This window comes from Hordeum vulgare, chromosome 7H (assembly GCF_904849725.1).
Source record: "Hordeum vulgare subsp. vulgare chromosome 7H, MorexV3_pseudomolecules_assembly, whole genome shotgun sequence".
Classification (NCBI taxonomy): Eukaryota; Viridiplantae; Streptophyta; class Magnoliopsida; order Poales; family Poaceae; genus Hordeum; species Hordeum vulgare.
In genome coordinates, this window is record NC_058524.1 from 98,680,625 (window position 1) to 98,701,179 (window position 20,555).

Consider the following 20,555-nt stretch of genomic DNA (forward strand, 5'->3'; position numbering starts at 1 on the left):
GCTAGGTGGACTCGACGTGGTGAGGATAAGCTTCGTAATCTTCTATCTTAAATAGCTAGAACCCACTACTCTATTTTCCTTTTTATATAATAATGTCACATCATCAAGTCATGCATGTAGACATAAATTAATTTTTTCATTAATCTCTTCATGCAAAACATATCCTCATACATGAATTTTTTTTCTAGGTAATTAAACAGGACATTTTTTATAATAGTTTTGATATTAACATTATTTTTCTAATATTTATCCATATATTTTAAATAAATTTTTTGCAACAACGCGCATGGTATAGTCTAGCGTGTGATGTCGTCCGCACGAGTACTCAGCCAAAGCAAATGATGGTTGCGTCCAACCTCACGACATGCCCTGCTACGAGATCCGTGCTCACTATCGGGCGCTATGGAAGTGATCGCGCGAAAACGCTAGAAAAGTGAAGTTCGCACAATAGCTTTTGGGGAGTCCTCACGTACTATCAACTCCTAATACGGCACACTATGTGAGGAAATAATTTTAGCACAACCACAACCATCAAAAAGTATTATGTTATATCAGCGGGTCTGCTACATTCAGATCCGTGTGCACTTTGCATATATTTACGTCCTCTCCTTCGACGTAGTCGCGGATGAGGTTGAAGCGTCGTTTGATGTGTCTGGACTTCTTGTGAAACCGTGGTTCCTTTGCTAGGGCAATGGCACCCGTGTTGTCACAGAACAATGTTATTGGATTCAGTGCGCTTGGCACTACTCCAAGATCCGTCATGAACTGCTTCATCCAGACACCCTCCTTAGCCGCCTCCGAGGCAGGCATGTACTCCGCTTCACATGTAGAATCTGCTACGACGCTTTGCTTGGAACTGCACCAGCTTACCGCACCCCTATTAAGAATAAATATGTATCCGGTCTGCGACTTAGAGTCGTCCGGATCTGTGTCAAAGCTTGCATCGACGTAACCCTTTACGGCGAGCTCTTCGTCATCTCCATACACGAGAAACATCTCCTTAGTCCTTTTCAGGTACTTCAGGATATTCTTGACCGCCGTCCAGTGATCCACTCCTGGATTACTCTGGAACCTGCCTGCCATACTTATGGCCAAGCTAACGTCCGGTCTAGTGCACAGCATTGCATACATGATGGAACCTATGGCTGAAGCATAGGGGACGGTGCTCATATGCTCTCTATTCTCATCAGTTGCTGGGCACTGAGTCTTACTCAATCTCGTACCTTGTAAAACTGGCAAGAACCCTTTCTTGGATTGTTCCATTTTGAACCTCTTTAAAACTTTATCAAGGTATGTGCTTTGTGAAAGTCCTATCAGGCGTTTTGATCTATCCCTGTAGATCTTAATGCCTAGAATGTAAGCAGCTTCTACTAGGTCCTTCATAGAGAAACTTTTATTCAAGTAATCCTTTATGCTCTCCAAAAACTCTACGTTGTTTTCAATCAGCAATATGTCATCCACATATAATATTAGAAACGCCATAGAGCTCCCACTCACTTTCTTGTAAATACAAGATTCTCCAACCACTTGTATAAACCCAAATGCTTTGATCACCTCATCAAAGCGTTTGTTCCAACTCCGAGATGCTTGCACCAGTCCATAAATGGATCGCTGGAGCTTGCACACCTTGTTAGCATTCTTAGGATCGACAAAACCTTCGGGTTGCATCATATACAACTCTTCCTTAAGGAAACCGTTAAGGAACGCCGTTTTGACATCCATCTGCCAGATTTCATAATCGAAAAATGCAGCTATTGCTAACATGATTCTGACGGACTTAAGCATTGCTACGGGTGAGAATGTCTCATCATAGTCAACTCCTTGAACTTGTGAAAAACCCTTTGCCACAAGTCGAGCTTTATAAACGGTCACATTGCGGTCAGCGTCCGTCTTCTTCTTAAAGATCCATTTGTTCTGAATAGCCTTGCGGCCCTCAGGTAGTACTTCCAAAGTCCATACTTTGTTCTCATACATGGATCATATCTCGGACTTCATGGCCTCTAGCCATTTGTTGGAATCTGGGCCCACCATTGCTTCTTCATAATTTGCAAGTTCATTGTTGTCTAACAACATGATTGACATGACGGGATTACCGTACCACTCTGGAGCAGCACGTGGTCTCGTCGACCTGCGTGGTTCGACGGGAACATGAACCGGAGTTTCATGATCATCATCATTAACTTCCTCCTCAACCGGCGTCGCAATGACAGAGGTTTCCCCTTGCCCTGCGCCACCATCTAGAGGGATGAGAGGTTCGACAACCTCATCAAGTTCTATCTTCCTCCCACTCAATTCTCTCGAGAGAAACTCCTTCTCGATAAAAGCTCCGTTTTTAGCAACAAACACTTTGCCCTCGGATTTGAGATAGAAGGTGTACCCAACTGTCTCTTTTGGGTAACCTATGAAGATGCACTTTTCCGCTTTGGGTTCCAGCTTTTCAGGCTGAAGCTTTTTGACATAAGCATCACATCCCCAAACTTTAAGAAACGACAACTTTGGCCTTTTGCCATACCACAGTTCGTATGGTGTCGTCTCAACGGATTTTGATGGTGCCCTATTTAAAGTGAATGCAGCTGTTTCTAATGCATAACCCCAAAACGATAACGGCAAATCGGTAAGAGACATCATAGATCGCACCATCTCTAATAAAGTACGATTACGACGTTCGGACACACCATTACGCTGTGGTGTTCCAGGCGGTGTCAACTGTGAAACAATTCCAATTGTCTTAAGTGAGCACCAAACTCGAAACTCAGATATTCACCCCGACGATCAGACCGTAGGAACTTGATCTTCTTGTTACGATGATTTTCAACTTCACTCTGAAATTGCTTGAACTTTTCAAATGTTTCAGACTTGTGCTTCATTAAGTAGACATAACCATATCTACTCAAATCGTCAGTGAAGGTGAGAAAATAACGATATCCGCCGCGTGCCTCTACGCTCATCGGACCGCACACATCGGTATGTATGATTTCCAACAAGCCACTTGCACGCTCCATTGTTCCGGAGAACGGAGTTTTAGTCATCTTGCCCATGAGGCATGGTTCGCACGTGTCAAGTGAATCAAAGTCAAGTGACTCCAAAAGTCCATCGGCATGGAGTTTCTTCATGCGCTTTCCACCAATATGAGCTAAGCGGCAGTGCCACAAAAATGTAGCGCTATCATTGTTAACTCTAACTCTTTTGGTCTCAGTGTTATGTATGTGTGTATCACTATCAAGATTCAATATGAACAATCCTCTCACATTGGGTGCATGACCATAAAAGATGTTACTCGTAGAAATAGAACAACCATTATTCTCTGACTTAAAAGAGTAACCGTCTCGCAATAATAAAGATCCAGATATAATGTTCATGCTCAACGCAGGCACTAAATAACAATGATTCAAGTTCATAACTAATCCTGATGGTAACTGAAGTGAAACTGTGCCGACGGCGATTGCATCAACCTTGGAACCATTTCCTACGCGCATCGTCACTTCATCTTTCGCCAGCCTTCGTCTATTCCGCAGTTCCTGTTTCGAGTTGCAAATATGAGCAACAGAACCAGTATCGAATACCCAGGCACTACTACGAGAGCTGGTTAAGTACATATCAATAACATGTATATCAAATATACCTGATTTTTCTTTGGCCGCCTTCTTATCAGCCAGATACTTGGGGCAGTTGCGCTTCCAGTGACCCATACCCTTGCAATAGTAACACTCTGTTTCAGGCTTAGGTCCAGCTTTGGGTTTCTTCGTCGGATTGGCAACAGGCTTGCCGCTCTTCTTTGAATTACCCTTCTTGCCTTTGCCGTTTCTCTTGAAACTAGTGGTCTTATTCACCATCAACACTTGATGCTCTTTACGGAGTTCAGACTCTGCGACTTTCAGCATCGCAAACAACTCGTCGGGTGACTTGTTCATCCCTTGCATGTTGTAGTTCAACACAAAGCCTTTATAGCTTGGCGGCAGTGATTGGAGGATTCTGTCAGTGATAGCCTCTTGTGGGAGTTCAATCCCCAGCTCAGCTAGACGGTTTGAGTACCCAGACATTTTGAGCACATGTTCACTGACAGACGAGTTCTCCTCCATCTTGCAAGCATAGAATTTATCGGAGGTCTCATACCTCTCGATCCGGGCGTTCTTCTGAAAGATGAACTTCAACTCCTGGAACATCTCAAATGCTCCATGACGCTCAAAGCGACGTTGAAGTCCTGGTTCTAAGCCATACAAGACTGCACATTGAACTACTGAGTAGTCCTCCTTACGTGTTAACCAAGCGTTCTTAACATCCTGGTCAGCCGTAGCGGGTGGTTCATCTCCTAGCGCAGCATTAAGGACATAATCCTTCTTCCCAGCTTGTAAGATTAGCTTAATATTACGAGCCCAGTCTACCAAGTTGCTTCCATCATCTTTCAACTTAGCTTTCTCTTGGAACGTATTAAAATTCAGGGTGACTGTCGCGTGAGCCATGATCTACAACACAAATATATTCAAAGTGGACTTAGACTATGTTCAAGATAATTAGAGTTTAACTTAATAAAATTACTCGCTAAACTCCCACTCAAAAAGTACATCTCTCTGGTCATTTGAGTGGTTCATGATCCACTTACACTAGCTCAAGTCCGATCATCACGTGAGTTGAGTATAGTTTCAGTGGTAAGCATCCCTATGCTAATCATATCATCTATATGATTCATGATTGACCTTTCGGTCTCATGTGTTCCGAGGCCATGTCTGCACATGCTAGGCTCGTCAAGCTTAACCCGAGTGTTCCGCGTGCGCAACTGTTTTGCACCCGTTGTATGTGAACGTTGAGTCTATCACACCCGATCATCACGTGGTGTCTCGAAACGACGAACTGTAGCAACGGTGCACAGTCGGGAAGAACACAATTCGTCTTGAAATTTTAGTGAGAGATCACCTCATAATGCCACCGTCGTTCTAAGCAAAATAAGGTGCATAAAAGGATTAACATCACATGCAATTCATAAGTGACATGATATGGCCATCATCACGTGCTCCTTGATCTCCATCACCAAAGCACCGGCACGAACTTCTTATCACCGGCGCCACACCATGATCTCTATCAACGTGTCGCCATCGGGGTTGTCGTGCTACTCATGCTATTACTACTAAAGCTACATCCTAGCAAAATAGTAAACGCATCTGCAAGCACAAACGTTAGTATAAAGACAACCCTATGGCTCCTGCCGGTTGTCGTACCATCGACGTGCAAGTCGATATTATCTATTACAACATGATCATCTCATACATCCAATATATCACATCACATCGTTGGCCATATCACATCACAAGCATACCCTGCAAAAACAAGTTAGACGTCCTCTAATTTTGTTGTTGCATGTTTTACGTGGTGACCATGGGTATCTAGTAGGATCGCATCTTACTTACGCAAACACCACAACGGAGATATATGAATTGCTATTTAACCTCATCCAAGGACCTCCTCGGTCAAATCCGATTCAACTAAAGTTGGAGAAACTGACACTTGCCAGTCATCTTTGAGCAACGGGGTTACTCGTAGCGATGAAACCAGTTTCTCGTAAGCGTACGAGTAATGTCGGTCCAAGCCGCTTCAATCCAACAATACCGCGGAATCAAGAAAAGACTAAGGAGGGCAGCAAGATGCACATCACCGCCCACAAAAACTTTTGTGTTCTACTCGAGAAGACATCTACGCATGAACCTAGCTCATGATGCCACTGTTGGGGAACATCGCATGGGAAACAAAAAATTTCCTACGCGCACGAAGACCTATCATGGTGATGTCCATCTACGAGAGGGGGTGTTCGATCTACGTACCCTTGTAGACCGCACAGCAGAAGCGTTAGTGAACGCGGTTGATGTAGTGGAACGTCCTCACGTCCCTCGATCCGCCCCGCGAACCGTCCCGCGATCAGTCCCACGATCTAGTGCCGAACGGACGGCACCTCCGCGTTCAGCACACGTACAGCTCGACGATGATCTCGGCCTTCTTGATCCAGCAAGAGAGACGGAGAGGTAGATGAGTTCTCCGGCAGCGTGATGGCGCTCCGAAGGTTGGTGGTGATCTAATCTCAGCAGGGCTCCGCCCGAGCTCCGCAGAAACGCGATCAAGAGGTAAAACCGTGGAGATATGTGGTCGGGCTGTCGTGGCAAAGTTGTCTCAAATCAGCCCTAAAACCTCCGTATATATAGGGGGAAGAGGGGGAGCCTTGCCTTGGGGTCCAAGGACCCCCAAGGGGTTCGGCCGAGCCAAGGGGGGCAACCCTCCCCTTCCAAACCGAGTCCAACTAGGTTTGGAAGGAGGAGTCCTTCCCTTTTCCCACCTCCTCTTTTTTTTCTCTTTGATTTTCTTCCTATGGCGCATAGCGCCTTCTTGGGTTGTCCCACCAGCCCACTAAGGGCTGGTGCACCACCCCCATGGCCTATGGGCTTCCCCGGGGTGGGTTGCCCCCCCCCCCCCCCGGTGAACACCCGGAACCCATTCGTCATTCCCGGTACATTCCCGGTAACTCCGAAGACCTTCCGGTAATCAAATGAGGTCATGCTATATATCAATCTTCGTTTCCGGACCATTCCGGAAACCCTCGCGACGTCTGTGATCTCATCCGGGACTCCGAACAACATTTGGTAACCAACCATATAACTCAAATACGCATAAAACAACGTCGAACCTTAAGTGTGCAGACCCTGCGGGTTCGAGAACTATCTAGACATGACCCGAGAGACTCCTCGGTCAATATCCAATAGCGGTACCTGGATGCCCATATTGGATCCTACATATTCTACGAAGATCTTATCGTTTGAACCTCAGTGCCAAGGATTCATATAATCCCGTATGTTATTCCCTTTGTCCTTCGGTATGTTACTTGCCCGAGATTCGATCGTCAGTATCCGCATACCTATTTCAATCTCGTTTACCGGCAAGTCTCTTTACTCGTTCCGTAATACAAGATTACGCAACTTACACTAAGTCACATTGCTTGCAAGGCTTGTGTGTGATGTTGTATTACCGAGTGGACCCCGAGATACCTCTCCGTCACACGGAGTGACAAATCCCAGTCTCGATCCATACTAACTCAACGAACACCTTCGGAGATACCTGTAGAGCATCTTTATAGTCACCTAGTTACGTTTCGACGTTTGATACACTCAAAGCATTCCTCCGGTGTCAGTGAGTTATATGATCTCATGGTCATAGGAACAAATACTTGACACGCAGAAAACAGTAGCAACAAAATGACACGATCAATATGCTACGTCTATTAGTTTGGGTCTAGTCCATCACGTGATTCTCCTAATGACGTGATCCAGTTATCAAGCAACAACACCTTGTTCATAATCAGAAGACCCTGACTATCTTTGATCAACTGGCTAGCCAACTAGAGGCTTGCTAGGGATAGTGTTTTGTCTATGTATCCACACATGTATATAAGTCTTCATTCAATACAATTATAGCATGGATAATAAACGATTATCTTGATACATGAATTATAATAATAAATATATTTATTATTGCCTCTAGGGCATAATTCCAACATCGTTCCCCTCTTTGGAGGCGTCGGTAAGGACTGATCCCCTCACTTCCCCTTCCCCTAGGTCTCCCGGGCGAAAGCCTTAACTTTGTTGGGTGGCGGCGGCGCTCACGGCGCTGTTCCGTTCTTGAAGGCGCCGCTTTGGGAACCTTGGGGCTGGGTGGCGCTTGTGGGCGGTGGGCGACGGCGGTGGTGCGGCCCTATCCTAGCATGGATCTCGGTCCGTTGCTTGGAGATGGACTCGCGTAGGTGGAGGTCGTCGTTTGGCGTCATGGTGGCGTCGATGACGGAGGCACCTGCCAAGGCTGGTACCTCAATCTTATCTGAAGATGGACCAGTGGAAGATGGCGGTGACGACACATGTGAGTGTGTCGGACCGGTTTGTGCCCCGGACCCGGTATGTGGCTCGGTCAGGGTCTCCGGCTTTAGATGTTAGGCTTAAGTGAGAGGTCTGGGTATTTGGTCCAGCTTGCACCCCTTCATCTTATGGACAGGAGTAGCGGCAGATGTTGCCAAGGTGGCAGATTCAGGCATATTGTTGTACTACTTTGTAAGGTCCTCGAGAATAATCAATAATAAGGCCGCGTGTATCTTCCAGATGCAGAGGCCGGGGGTCATCCTTCTTTTCTAAAAAAACCTTCTCTAACTCTGTTAGTTAGTTCAAAGAAATTAGTGTGTGCGTGACTATTGGTCATGAGTTCGATTCTTAGTCCGGCCACAACATTTTCTCTTTTTTGCTGAATGACATACGGATCTGCTAGACGAAAATTTTATGATGAGGGCTGATTCTTAGAAGTTTGTTATCCTGAGGGTTGGTTCTTAAATTTTTTAGGAAGTTTTTTATAAAATAACATAATGGACCGAGAATACATGTTTTTTCTAATAGTAGGTATGGATACGTATATGATACCCATGTGCTGCCACGAGAATCTTGATAAATCAGATGTAAAAATAGGTGCTAAAACAAAATTATTGTGAAAACATATTTAATTGCTCTAACTTTATATTTTTAAAATAATAAAACATATGAATCATATTATAAATACTTTGTAAAAGGAGAAAACTATTGGATTGGAGTCAATGGATTACCTACATAACAAAAATGTGTAACACAATCTATTATACATTTGCTCTAAGCATCCAACGGATATTCCATCTTTGCATACAAAACAAATAATAAAATAAATTAACATACATAATTGTTGAGGTGGCATGGTTGCATGCAATGACGAAGACAGGCCAGGCAGGCCGTGCTGTGGCATGGGACATGAGGCCAAGACCTTCCTTTACTGTAGCATTTACCATTGACGTAGCCAGACGATGGTTAGGATGGTCCATGGAGGGAGCTCTTGTTCGGCACCTTAAGCGTCTGAACAGATCGCTGATGCCTGCGCGCGCCCACTCGTGGGCCGGACCAAAAGGAAGAAATCTTCGTTGGTCACCCGATCGTGTTTTTTTCGGCTCAATTGCATTTGACCCGTCGCGGCTGACTTGTCTGGTAAACTATTGACTTTTGAAAAATACGAAAAATAGCAAAAAATTAAAAACAATCATGAATTAAAAAATGTTTTCAAACTTAAAAAAAGTTCACAAATTTAGAAATAAAGTTCATAAATCTTTAAAAGTTTATCGAACTTGGAAAAAAGTTCACAACTTTTGGAAAAGTTTATTGAACTTAAAAACTGACTCATCTATTTTTCAAGTTCATTTATTTTCAATTAAAGTTCACAAATTTTAAAAATAGTTCATTAAATTTGAAAATAGTTACTTGAATTTGGAAAAAAATCATTGTTTTTTTAAGTTCTTCAGATTTTAAGAAATTCATCAATTCTGAAAAGGTTCAAGGTATTTGGAAAAGTAAAAAATATAGAGAAAAGGGGAAATATTAAGGAAAAGAAAAAGAAAAGGAAAGAAAAATCGATCCACAAATTGGGGGCTTTCTGCGAACCATAAACAGTCCAGCAATTGAAACACCACGGATTGTGAAGCTTGTGGAAGCTTCCCAAAATTAAGGGCTTTCCGTGAGCTTAAAGACAATAAAATGAAGATAAAAAGGGTAAGAACATTTTTGTGTCCATTGAGCATATTGTTTCTTGAGAGATAACTCTACCCGATTTCCTTCACTTCATAAAAAAACTCTAGCCGATTCCATGAAAGGCTAGAGATGAATGAAATCTTGGTTTTACTTCTCTAACCGATACCTAGCCGATCTTCTAAATTGGTTAGAGGAGTAAAACGTTTACTTCTTCGTCTATCCGATTCCTAAATTTAAACACCGTGAAGCGATCGAGTAAAAGTTTTCTTCACGCAAAGGCCTTCCTGTGGTCGGCCAGCGAAGCTCCCTTGTTGACAATGGTGACCTCGGGCCTTGTCCGTGACCATGCTGTGAATCTGCTTGGCGATGGCATTTTCATATGCAACGAAGACACATGGGCGACGCATGTGTACCAGGTAGCGAGGGTGATGGTGGAGGAGGCGACCTAGTCGGGGTGGGCGCGTGCTCAATGTGGTAAACTGCTCGATACATCAGTGGCTCCAATAAATTTGCATAAGGGAATGAAGAAAGTATAAGTTTTTAGAGGTTTGACTAAAAAATACATACGTATATATAGATATATTTTAGATTATAAATTCATTTATTTTATTTTATATATAGTTTTTTAATAAAATCTTAAGAAACTTATATTTAGAAACGAAATAAGGCACTGTTTGTTTAAAAAGTCTTAGGATTTTTTTAAGTCCCAACTAAAAAGTTCCTAGTCCCTATCTGTTTGGTTCCAGCGATTAAACATGGAATAAAGGTTATTAAATGACATGCTAAAAGACCATGTTACCATTATGAATGAACTAGAGGTTATTAAATGACATGCTAAAAGTAGAGGCGTTGTTGAAAAAGTTTCAAAAAGTCCCCAAAAAACTCTTCTTTAGGGACTTTTTTCTTTAGTCCCAAATGCTCACTTTTAAAGTTCCTCGTGTTTGGTTTATATGAGACTAAAAAAATCCCTTTCCCTGTAAACAAACACCCCTAAGTATCCTCTATTTTTAAATAGCTACAACCCACTAGTTTCAATTTTCTTTTTCATACAACAATGACACGTCATCAAATCATGCATGGAATCATAAGTCTCTTCATCCAAAACATACCATCTCATTCATTATTTTTTTCCAAAAAATTAAGTCATGTACTAAGAAAGTTTTATATTTATTTTTTGCATTAATTTTGATCTCTAGTTCATAAAAAAAACACGGCCGGTACCCGAATTCCGGCCGCCTTGCACTCCCCACCGACGCGTGCTTCGTGATTTGGACCTGAAAAAAACAGGACCATCTCCATAAATCCTCTTGCCAGTGGCAGTGCCACTCCCACTGCCCCACTGCCACTGCCCGAACATTAATCCCTCTCGTCTCATCCCCAACCCCAATCACTCTCCCTCCCCTCCAATGCGGCGAGCTGCCGAACCTTACGAGCATTGAAGCCATGGCAGCCGCAGCCGCTGCCGCAAGCCCCGGACACTCCGCCCTCCCCGCCGCTGTCTTCGTGCTTCTCCTGCTCGTCGCCGCCGCACCGCCCGCCGTAGGCGGCGGAGGCGGCGGGTCCGCGGCCGTGAATGGCGACCGCCTCCGCGCGGAGCAGATCCGGAAGCAGGCCTCGGACGCGGCCGCCTCCGCCGCCGCGCTCGCCGCGGCTTCCCGCCGTCTCCACCTCGACCGCGCGCGCCACCTGCGGCTCCTCTCCTCCCTCCACCGCAACCTCACCGCCACGCTCCGGGACCTGGGGGCCGTCGCCGCGTCCGAGCCGGCGTCACAGGCCGACCAGGCGCGCCGGCTCGACCTCCAGGCCAAGGACCTGATCCGCGCCGCCCGCGCCGCCATCGCCGACGCCAAGCCGCTGTTCGACCCGCAGCTCAAAATCCAGCGCCTCAAGGACGCAATCTTCGCGCAGAACGAGCTGCTCGCGCGCGCCAAGAAGCGCGGCGCCTTCGCCTCGCTCATCGCCGCCAAATCCATACCCAAGCCGCTCCACTGCCTCGCTGTCCGCCTCACCGCCGAGCGGATCGCGCTGCCAGACAAGTTCGCGGACCCGGTGCCGCCGCCTGCCGCGCTGGAGGACCCCGCGCTCTTCCACTACGCCATCTTCTCCGACAACGTGCTCGCGGCCTCTGTCGTCGTCCGCTCCTGCGTAGCTAACTCGCAGGACCCCTCAAAGCACGTCTTCCATGTGGTGACCGACCGAATGAACCTCGGGGCGATGCAGGTTTGTCCGATCACGTTTTAGACTCTCTGGTCCCGTTAATATTTTCTTTTCAAAGTGGGTAAAACTTATGTCATGCAACTGCAGGTGATAATCCGCCTAATGGACTTACAAGGTGCACATTATGAGGTCAAAGCATACGAAGATTACAAATTTCTAAACTCCTCCTATGTTCCTGTACTCCGGCAACTGGAGTCAGCAAACCTCCAAAAATTCTATTTCGAGAATAAGCTTGAGAATGCCACTAAAGATGCTAGCAATATGAAGTTCAGGAATCCCAAGTATCTTTCTATGCTTAATCACTTGCGATTCTACTTGCCTGAGATGTACCCCAAGCTGCAGAAGATTCTTTTCCTGGATGATGATGTCGTCGTACAGCGGGATCTCACAGGATTGTGGAAGATTGACATGGATGGGAAGGTGAATGGAGCAGTAGAAACATGCTTTGGGTCGTTTCATCGGTATTGGCAGTATATGAACTTCTCGCACCCCCTTATCAAAGCAAAGTTCAATCCTAATGCATGTGGCTGGGCTTATGGCATGAACTTCTTTGATCTTAATTCTTGGAGGAGGGAGAAATCTACCGAGCAGTACCATTACTGGCAGACTCAGGTATGTTTCCTTGCATCACTATGATATTGTTTCTTTTGTCGCTAGAATTTTAAGAACTTCTAATTTTATAGCAATAAATGTTTATGTAACACTAAGCTGTTATCTGTAATTTGTCAATTAGCTTATCGTGTCTTCTCTATATAAGAGGAACTTCATTCATGATATATGACGATGGCTAATACAACTAAATACTACAGAAGTTAGCATTTCCATAGTTTAAGTTGTCACTTCGATGTTGTTATAGCATAGGTATGTCTTGTTAAAAGAGTCAAGGTTGATTTTTATAGCTAACCAGGAAAGCAAGATAATTGTCTGAAGTTAGCATTTCCATGCCCTCTGATAATATAAGGCTATAAGCTAGCTGGACAGCAAGTTACAGAAGTTAGGGTGTGTATATCCCCTGAGGTTATACAGCCTACACTATTAGCCTAGCAGGGCAACAAGAAAATTAACTGAACTTAGTGTTCGTATGCCCCTTGAAAGGCTAAAACTGTAGCCTTTATAATTCTAGATGCCCTAGTTCACCGTGATGGGGAAACTCTGTCAATACTTAATTTGTTTCTGCGCAAAAAGATACTCTGTTATACTGAATAGGGCATATCTGATATATGTATATTTAATGGTTGTGTCATCTTCAGAATGAGAACCGGCTACTATGGAAGTTGGGAACATTGCCCCCAGGATTAATCACATTCTACTCGACCACAAAGCCTCTGGACAAATCTTGGCATGTCCTGGGTCTCGGGTATAATCCAAGCATCAGCATGGAGGAGATTAGAAACGCTGCTGTTGTGCATTTCAATGGGAATATGAAGCCTTGGCTGGATATTGGTATGAACCAGTTCAGGCAGCTCTGGACAAAATACGTCGATTATGACGACTCGTTCATTCGTCAATGCAATTTTGCACCACCATAGACAGAAGGCAGCCTTGTCATTCTTCTGCAGAAATGGGAGAGGTTTGGAGATTGAAACTAGGGAACATTTCGGCAGGAACACACGTGTGCCAAACATTTTTTTACTGTCGGATGCCTGCCGTCCTGAAATCGGTAACAATCGACCTCTTTCCGACAATCTTGTGAATGTGTAAAATTGAGATACGAATTCTATGTCTCATGCTGTACTTAGTACGAGTGCTGTAGGGATCTGTGTACTGGCTGGTATGAGTATACAAGTACTCTTATTTGTTGGCCTCTATATAATACCCATGTAGTCCCACCGTCTCCTGCTTGTAAACTTGCTGCCGTGTTACATAAGGTACTAGTACTGTATAATAGTTACATTTTGACACGTCCGTGGTTGTCCCTGCAAGGGTTTCGCAAATTTGCATCTTGACTCTCTCGTTGTATGTAACAAGTGATATCAAAGTTACGTTCAGATTGAGGCATAGGGTCCTGCCTTGTTGGACCAACAGGTTTATGTTTAAATTGTTCCTTTTTTTCTCTAAAAAAGAGTAATATTTATTATAATAATTCACTGGAAGTGCAAAGCATCTCAACATAATCTATGAATCCATGTTTCTAAATAAATGGATATCGGTTCTGAAATCTATGAATGACACATTTATTTCCTGATTTGACGTAATTTGTCTGTCTAAGAGCATCTCTAGTGGACTCTGTAAAAGGCCGAACCCGTAAAATTTCGGCGAGTATACGGGTTCGGTCCGTTTTAGTGGCCAGAACAGACCTCATATCGTGCATCCAGTCCATAATTATTTTTATCGCGGCCAGCAAAACGACCCCTCCAGCTGGCATATATGCGGTTTCACATCGCTTTTACGGGTCAAACCCTATCGTCCGCCACCGCAGCTTCGCCGCGATTCAACTTCCACTCCGCCCTAATTTCTCGTCGCCGGCGAGACAAAAAATCACCTGCGGGCCGTTCCGACCATGAACGGCCACGTAAAATGGAGGGGATGATGCCGAGCGCCGTCGCCGCCTCGCCTTCGACGCCGCACGCAAACGGGGATCATGGAGGTGGCTGAAGTATGTCCTCCGGCTGCCGCCGACTTCCGAACACAACGAGGTCGACGAGTACGACCGCGAGCTCGCGGCTCGACACATCGACTCCTTCGGATCCTCTGCTGTTGGGAGTTCGTTTTGAACACACGGATCGTGTGTTTTGCTTGGGCCCCTCTATTGTCTGCATCCGTTCGAAAATAACTGACATGGTTTTAGTTTAAATTTGAACTAAACCATTGTTTCGGAGCGGAGTGAGTACTATTTGTTTGAACAAACTCTCTTGTTCTCTTTGAAAAAACTTGTTTCGACATTTATTTTTGTTGTTCGTTGTTGATCTTGTCCATTGTTGATCTTCGTGTTTGTGCTATCTTTTTTTAAGCATCTCCAACGGCCGCGCCAAAAGACGCGCGCACGGGGACGTTTTGCCGCGCTCCAGCAGTGGCGTGAAACTCGCGCTGCGCGCAAAAAGGCGGCAACTCGCGCGTCATATTTGTCGCACCGCTTCCGGCGCGCCTATAATATGCGGCGCTCGCCACGCGCCTTTTCCACGACTCCTCTTCCTCTTCCTCTGCCACGCGCGCCTCCACGGCTCCAGCGCCCCGCCACCGACGCGCCACCATGCCGTCGCGCCGCCGAGGAGCGTCGGGCTACCGCGGCGTCCGCCTGCGCCCCAACGGCGGGTACTACTCCGAGATACGCTCCGGCGATCTCCGGCTCGGCCTCGGCACCTACGGGACGGCGCATGAGGCCGCCCGCGCGTACGACGCGGCGGCGTGGCGCCTAGGCAGGCCGCGCGGGCAGGTAAATTTTCAGGACATCTACACGCTCCAGCAGGCGCTAGACGTCACCCCGCCGCCTCGTCATAACACGGCACAAGACCGTGCGGAGCACGCTGCGCGGCAGCGTCGCCTCCTCGTCGCCCAGGAGGACGAGCGGGTCATGGCGGAGTGGCGTCGGCGCCACCCGGGGAGGAGCGGTTGGACAGGCGTCGGCGGAAGGCATTGGCGAATGCGCAGACGGATATCGTTGCAGCAGGCGGGAGGTCGTTCTTCACGGAAAACGATGATCGTTGGTTGGACATATGGCTCTCAACCTCGGACGACATCGACGAAGATGATGATGGTGATGATGGTAGCGACTTGGAGTAGTTTCTGTCTAGTTGCACCGTAGTTTTATCTATGCTTTCGACCTATCTATCTAGTTGCACCGATGTAAAATATATTTGTATCATTTTTTATTTATGCAATCTATCTAGTTTTTATTTATCTATGCTTCCGATTTATCTAAAATAAAAAAATGTTGTGAACGCGCGCTGCATTTTAGCGCAGCTGCTGGAGCCAGCGCTGCGCCCCGCGCCAATCCAGACGATGGGCGCGTGGCAAACCAGTTTTTTACGCGCGGCGCAGGCGCGTGTTGGAGATGCTCTTACGTTTGGCAAACCTATCTTGTTTTAGAGTATTACATAATGCTTTTTCCGTCTCAATATAAATGTCTTAAGCTTAGTGATCTAGTATAAAGTTAAAATATTTATTTTGGGGCGATGTGATGATTTGTTGTGTAATACACTTTGAAATGTAACCTCTGAAACAGGACAAATTAAACGTAGCCAAACAGAATATCAATTTTCTCTGCCCCCCTAAAAAATTATGCTACTTGTTTAGCCATTTTTACCCTAATTTTATCATGCAAGCCTTCGACTAAAAACTTGGCTATCTATTGGCGTACTATCGGAAGACCGAAGACCTACTTTTTTTAAGGGAAAGACCATTGGCACTTTATTGCAAATTTAACAATGTTACATCGTTCACAACATGAGGTAATAACAAGCTAGGTATTATTTAGTGTGTTTTGATTACCTCTAAGAAGGTTATCATTATTTAGTGTGTTTTGATTACCTCTAAGAAGGTTATCATTATTTAGTGTGTTTTTGATTTTGCCAATTATTATTGGCTACCCAAAATATTGGATTAGCCAATTTTTGGCACCAGATCAAATTGCATCCCCCCTAAATAAACAAAACGGCAAGCAAGAAGTGCTTGGACAGGTATATATGAACTGGTCCTCACCGGCAATATACAACGGGAAATTGTGGATCGTGTTGGGTCAAGCATCCTTCTCTTGGTTGGGAATTGTACAAGGGAAGAAGTCGAGGGCACACGTCAACGACACCAACAACTAGCTAGGTAGGCATGTTGCACCTACTGAATCGAGTTGCATGTCAAAATTCTCAAGTGATCATGTAAACTTTTGTGTACTGAACATTAGTGTATTCACATTGCACCGTAGGAGGAAGTATAACACGAAGTGACGTTTACCGGTTAGCGACCAGTGAACTTATTTTATCTATAGGAAGCCAGCAGCATATATAGATGGCTATATATGTGTATATATAGGTTGGTGTGGTGACAGTGACTAACTAACAGAAGTAACTATCTATCTTGCAGTTCTTTATCTTCATGGGATAACTAATTAAGGTTGCTGGAGTATCATACAAGTCATCGTCGCGATTAATTAAGCAGCATGCACAGCCTAACTTGGACTAATGTGCCATCTGCGCTCACGTGTTCTTTGCAGCGGAAACCGTACGTGACCCAGGCCGCATGCAAACTAAACTAGAGTCTAGAGGTAATCGGTCGAGTGCACTGGCTGTAGCCACACTCCAAAGCTAGAGCAAGCTCCAGCTCAAGCTTGTCTCCCTCCCTTGAAGCTAGCCCGGCCTGATAGTTCATCCACCAAATAACGAAAATTGCCGCCTAAGCCATGGGGCGGCACCTGTCTGTCGTGCGACCATTCATGCATGTACCTCAAGCAAATGGCCCGGCCGGCCGGTGGTACGTAGTTGCCACACGTTTGGGACCTCCTGTTGAGTGCATATATATAGACTCAGCCCAAGTGCTTGTCTCAACATTCATTCCATCCTCTCCATCATCGGCTCCTCAAGAGGCAAGAGCTACCTCAAGATACGTAGAAGCTCAAGAAGACTACAAGCTATGGCCATGGCTATCTCCTCCGGCATTCCAGCTCCGTGCTCTCTCCTCGTGACAACTCTGCTGCTGCTCATCGTCCAAGCGCAGAGCGTCACCAGACACTACAATTTCAACGTATGTTTACAATTCATCTATGTTCTGCATGCATTTCCGGCTATCCTCTTGGTTTTGACCGCATCCGTGAATGGCGCTCGCATGCATGCAGGTGCAAATGGCGAACGTGACGAGGCTGTGCGGCAGCAAGAGCATCGTGACGGTGAACGGCGAGTACCCCGGGCCGGCGCTGGTGGCGAGGGAAGGCGACCGCGTCGTCGTCCGCGTCACCAACCGCGTCGCGCACAACGTGACGCTGCACTGGCACGGCATCCGGCAGCTGCGGAGCGGCTGGGCCGACGGTCCGGCGTACGTGACCCAGTGCCCCATCCAGACCGGCCAGAGCTACGCCTACGACTTCACCGTCACCGGGCAGCGCGGCACGCTGTGGTGGCACGCGCACATCTCCTGGCTGCGCGCCACCGTCTACGGCGCCATCGTCGTCCTCCCCAAGCACGGCGTGCCTTACCCGTTCCCCGCGCCGCACAAGGAGGTCCCGGTCATCTTCGGCGAGTGGTGGCGGGCCGACACGGAGGCGGTGGTCAGGCAGGCGCTCCGGACGGGCGGGGCACCCAACGTCTCCGACGCTTTCACCATCAACGGGCTCCCTGGTCCGCTCTACAACTGCTCTGCCAAAGGTACGTACGTACCACCACTCTTCTATATATTCTGTCTAGCCAATGCCATACATTTTTTTTGAGACAAAACGTTCAACCTACTAATACTAATATACTGTATTAAGTAGTAGATGTTGTGCATGGTGCAGACACCTTCAAACTAAAGGTGGAGCCCGGGAAAACGTACATGTTGCGCCTCATCAACGCCGCGCTCAACGACGAGCTCTTCTTCTCCGTAGCCAATCACACGCTCACCGTCGTCGAGGTCGACGCCGTCTACGTCAAGCCTTTCACCGTCAAGACCCTGATCATCTCTCCGGGCCAGACCACCAATGTACTCCTCACCGCCAAGCCGTTGTACCCCAGGGCCAACTTCTACATGTCCGCCGCGCCCTACTCCACCATCAGGCCCGGCACCTTCGACAACACCACCGTCGCCGGCATTCTCGAGTACCAAAAGCCGGGCAACCCCTCCGCGCCAAGCTTTGACAAGGACCTGCCATTGTTCAAGCCGGCTCTGCCGCGGTTCAACGACACCGGCTTCGTCACCAACTTCACCTCCAAGCTCCGCAGCCTCGCCACGCCGGCGGCCGTGCCACGGTCGGTGGACAGGCGGTTCTTCTTCACGGTCGGGCTGGGCACGCTCCCGTGCCCCACGAACACGACGTGCCAGGGGCCGACCAACAAGACGCAGTTCGCGGCGGCCATGAACAACGTCTCCCTGGTGCTCCCTTCCACGGCGCTCCTCCAGTCGCACTTCACCGGCACGTCCCGGGGCGTCTACGGGTCCAACTTCCCGGTCACGCCGCTCCTGAAGTTCAACTACACGGGGGCGCCGCCGAACAACACGAACGTGGCCAAGGGGACCAAGCTCCTCGTGCTGCCGTTCAACGCGTCGGTGGAGCTGGTGATGCAGGACACGAGCATCCTCGGCTTCGAGAGCCACCCCCTGCACCTGCACGGCTTCAACTTCTTCGTGGTCGGGCAAGGGTTTGGCAACTACGACGCCGTGAACGACCCCGCCAAGTTCAACCTCGTCGACCCCGTAGAGCGGAACACGGTTGGGGTGCCGGCCGGCGGGTGGGTGGCCATTCGCTTCCTCGCCGATAACCCAGGTAACTACAGTTTAGTACAAGTTGTACTGGAATAATGTTTCTGTCCACGCTCATATATACGTATCACATGCATGTATATTATGCAGGTGTATGGTTCATGCATTGTCATTTGGAGGTGCACACGACGTGGGGATTGAGAATGGCATGGCTGGTGCTTGACGGAAGCCTTCCCAACCAGAAGTTGCCGCCCCCACCGGCCGATCTCCCGAAATGCTAGGCGCAGGCTCTGAGCCATTGGTTATCCTCTTTTGATTTGTTCGCCAATTTGCGATTGATGTTGTCTCTTGTTGAGGGTTGTAGTTTTTTTTCTTCTTCTAGTGAGTCACCTGACCTTACAATTCTTTCTTTGCAATTTAACTTTGTTCTTTCACTTGATTAGCAGTTTGTCATGACACTGTATTGAGGGGTATTAAATAAACAGGGGTGTGAATTACACGTCAAGTATCTGAAGCTCTTCTTGGAAGTCATATTATTTAACCCAAGTTGTTCAAAAACACACAAAAATATATATTTTATACTAAGTGGTTGACATTTATTTTGAAACGGAGCAAGTACTATTTTACCCGTATACGTTTCTGTCATACTAGGTAGGTGCAAATGTCCACCAAGGATTGAACCGAGAAAATTGAATAGACTAAAATAAAGCTTTTATCCTTCAATCGCGAACGCTCGTCAGGAAGGGTGACACACGTGAATGTTTTAGAGGGCATTTTTTAAGTTCTAAAGGGGTGATAGTTTCTTCAGAGCGACATGATAACTTCTTCAACGAAAACATTTTTCATTTAAAACCGCCATCATTTAATTTATCTTCACATCTAGAACTGTCATCAAATGATGTTGGCTTGTCACCCATCTTCTACGGTAGGTCAGTTAGGTACTAACATGTGGTTCGATGGTTAAAGGGGTTGTATCCCCAGTCCACCAGGATTCAAGATCTGATGCTCGCATTTATTTTTATATTTATTTCAGAATTTTCGATGATGTGAGTAAATTGTACAAAATCACCATTTTGAAGGCTACGTTTGCAGGAAACACCATAGTACATTTTCGTTGCAGAAAACACCGTGCCTACCGTAATCCTTTTGCAAATAGCACCGATCAGCGGATTTACCTCGACTAAGTATGTTTATGACAGTTGAGGCCCGCCCGTCAGGCTGATGTAGCACAAATTTCTAACACTGTTAGTTGAACATTTTTGCTGGACAACGGCCCACTTATCAACATTTCATCATGTTCTTCTCTCCACCCTAATCTCTCTTTCTCTCTCTCTCCACGACTATAAGCATGGAGGAGCACCGTCGCCGCCCATCGCCATGGCCCCTAAGCTCCTAGAATATCGCCGCCTTTAACCAACCCTCGCTTGGATCCAACAAGAATCGAGCAGCCGTCCC

General features: G+C 46.6%; 2 protein-coding genes across 2 annotated transcripts; both read left to right on the forward strand.

The window, feature by feature from the left end:
* Window positions 1-9,880: 9,880 nt before the first annotated feature.
* LOC123408394 (galacturonosyltransferase 8-like) lies at window positions 9,881-13,778 on the forward strand. Its single transcript, XM_045101512.1, has 4 exons — window positions 9,881-9,979; window positions 10,878-11,783; window positions 11,868-12,392; window positions 13,031-13,778. Exons 1-4 carry the CDS (start codon window positions 9,881-9,883, stop codon window positions 13,307-13,309), a joined length of 1,809 nt encoding a protein of 602 aa, XP_044957447.1. The 3' UTR covers window positions 13,310-13,778.
* Window positions 13,779-17,273: 3,495 nt separating this feature from the next.
* On the forward strand, window positions 17,274-19,582 carry LOC123410962 (laccase-4-like). Its single transcript, XM_045103881.1, has 4 exons — window positions 17,274-17,453; window positions 17,545-18,070; window positions 18,199-19,164; window positions 19,251-19,582. The coding sequence occupies exons 1-4, from the start codon at window positions 17,343-17,345 to the stop codon at window positions 19,379-19,381; spliced, it is 1,734 nt and encodes a 577-aa protein (XP_044959816.1). The 5' UTR covers window positions 17,274-17,342; the 3' UTR covers window positions 19,382-19,582.
* The last annotated feature ends 973 nt before the right edge of the window (window positions 19,583-20,555 follow it).

Excerpts from the sequence above, each read along its gene's own strand:
- LOC123408394 (XM_045101512.1), top strand. The coding sequence starts at position 9,881 with ATGGTGACCTCGGGCCTTGTCCGTGACCATGCTGTGAATCTGCTTGGC. Across the intron at positions 9,980-10,877 it reads GGGCGACGCATGTGTACCAG|TGGCAGTGCCACTCCCACTG; the intron begins GTAGCGAGGGTG and ends TCCTCTTGCCAG. Across the intron at positions 11,784-11,867 it reads TGAACCTCGGGGCGATGCAG|GTGATAATCCGCCTAATGGA; the intron begins GTTTGTCCGATC and ends ATGCAACTGCAG.
- LOC123410962 (XM_045103881.1), top strand. The coding sequence starts at position 17,343 with ATGGCCATGGCTATCTCCTCCGGCATTCCAGCTCCGTGCTCTCTCCTC. Across the intron at positions 18,071-18,198 it reads CTACAACTGCTCTGCCAAAG|ACACCTTCAAACTAAAGGTG; the intron begins GTACGTACGTAC and ends TGCATGGTGCAG. Across the intron at positions 19,165-19,250 it reads CTTCCTCGCCGATAACCCAG|GTGTATGGTTCATGCATTGT; the intron begins GTAACTACAGTT and ends TATATTATGCAG.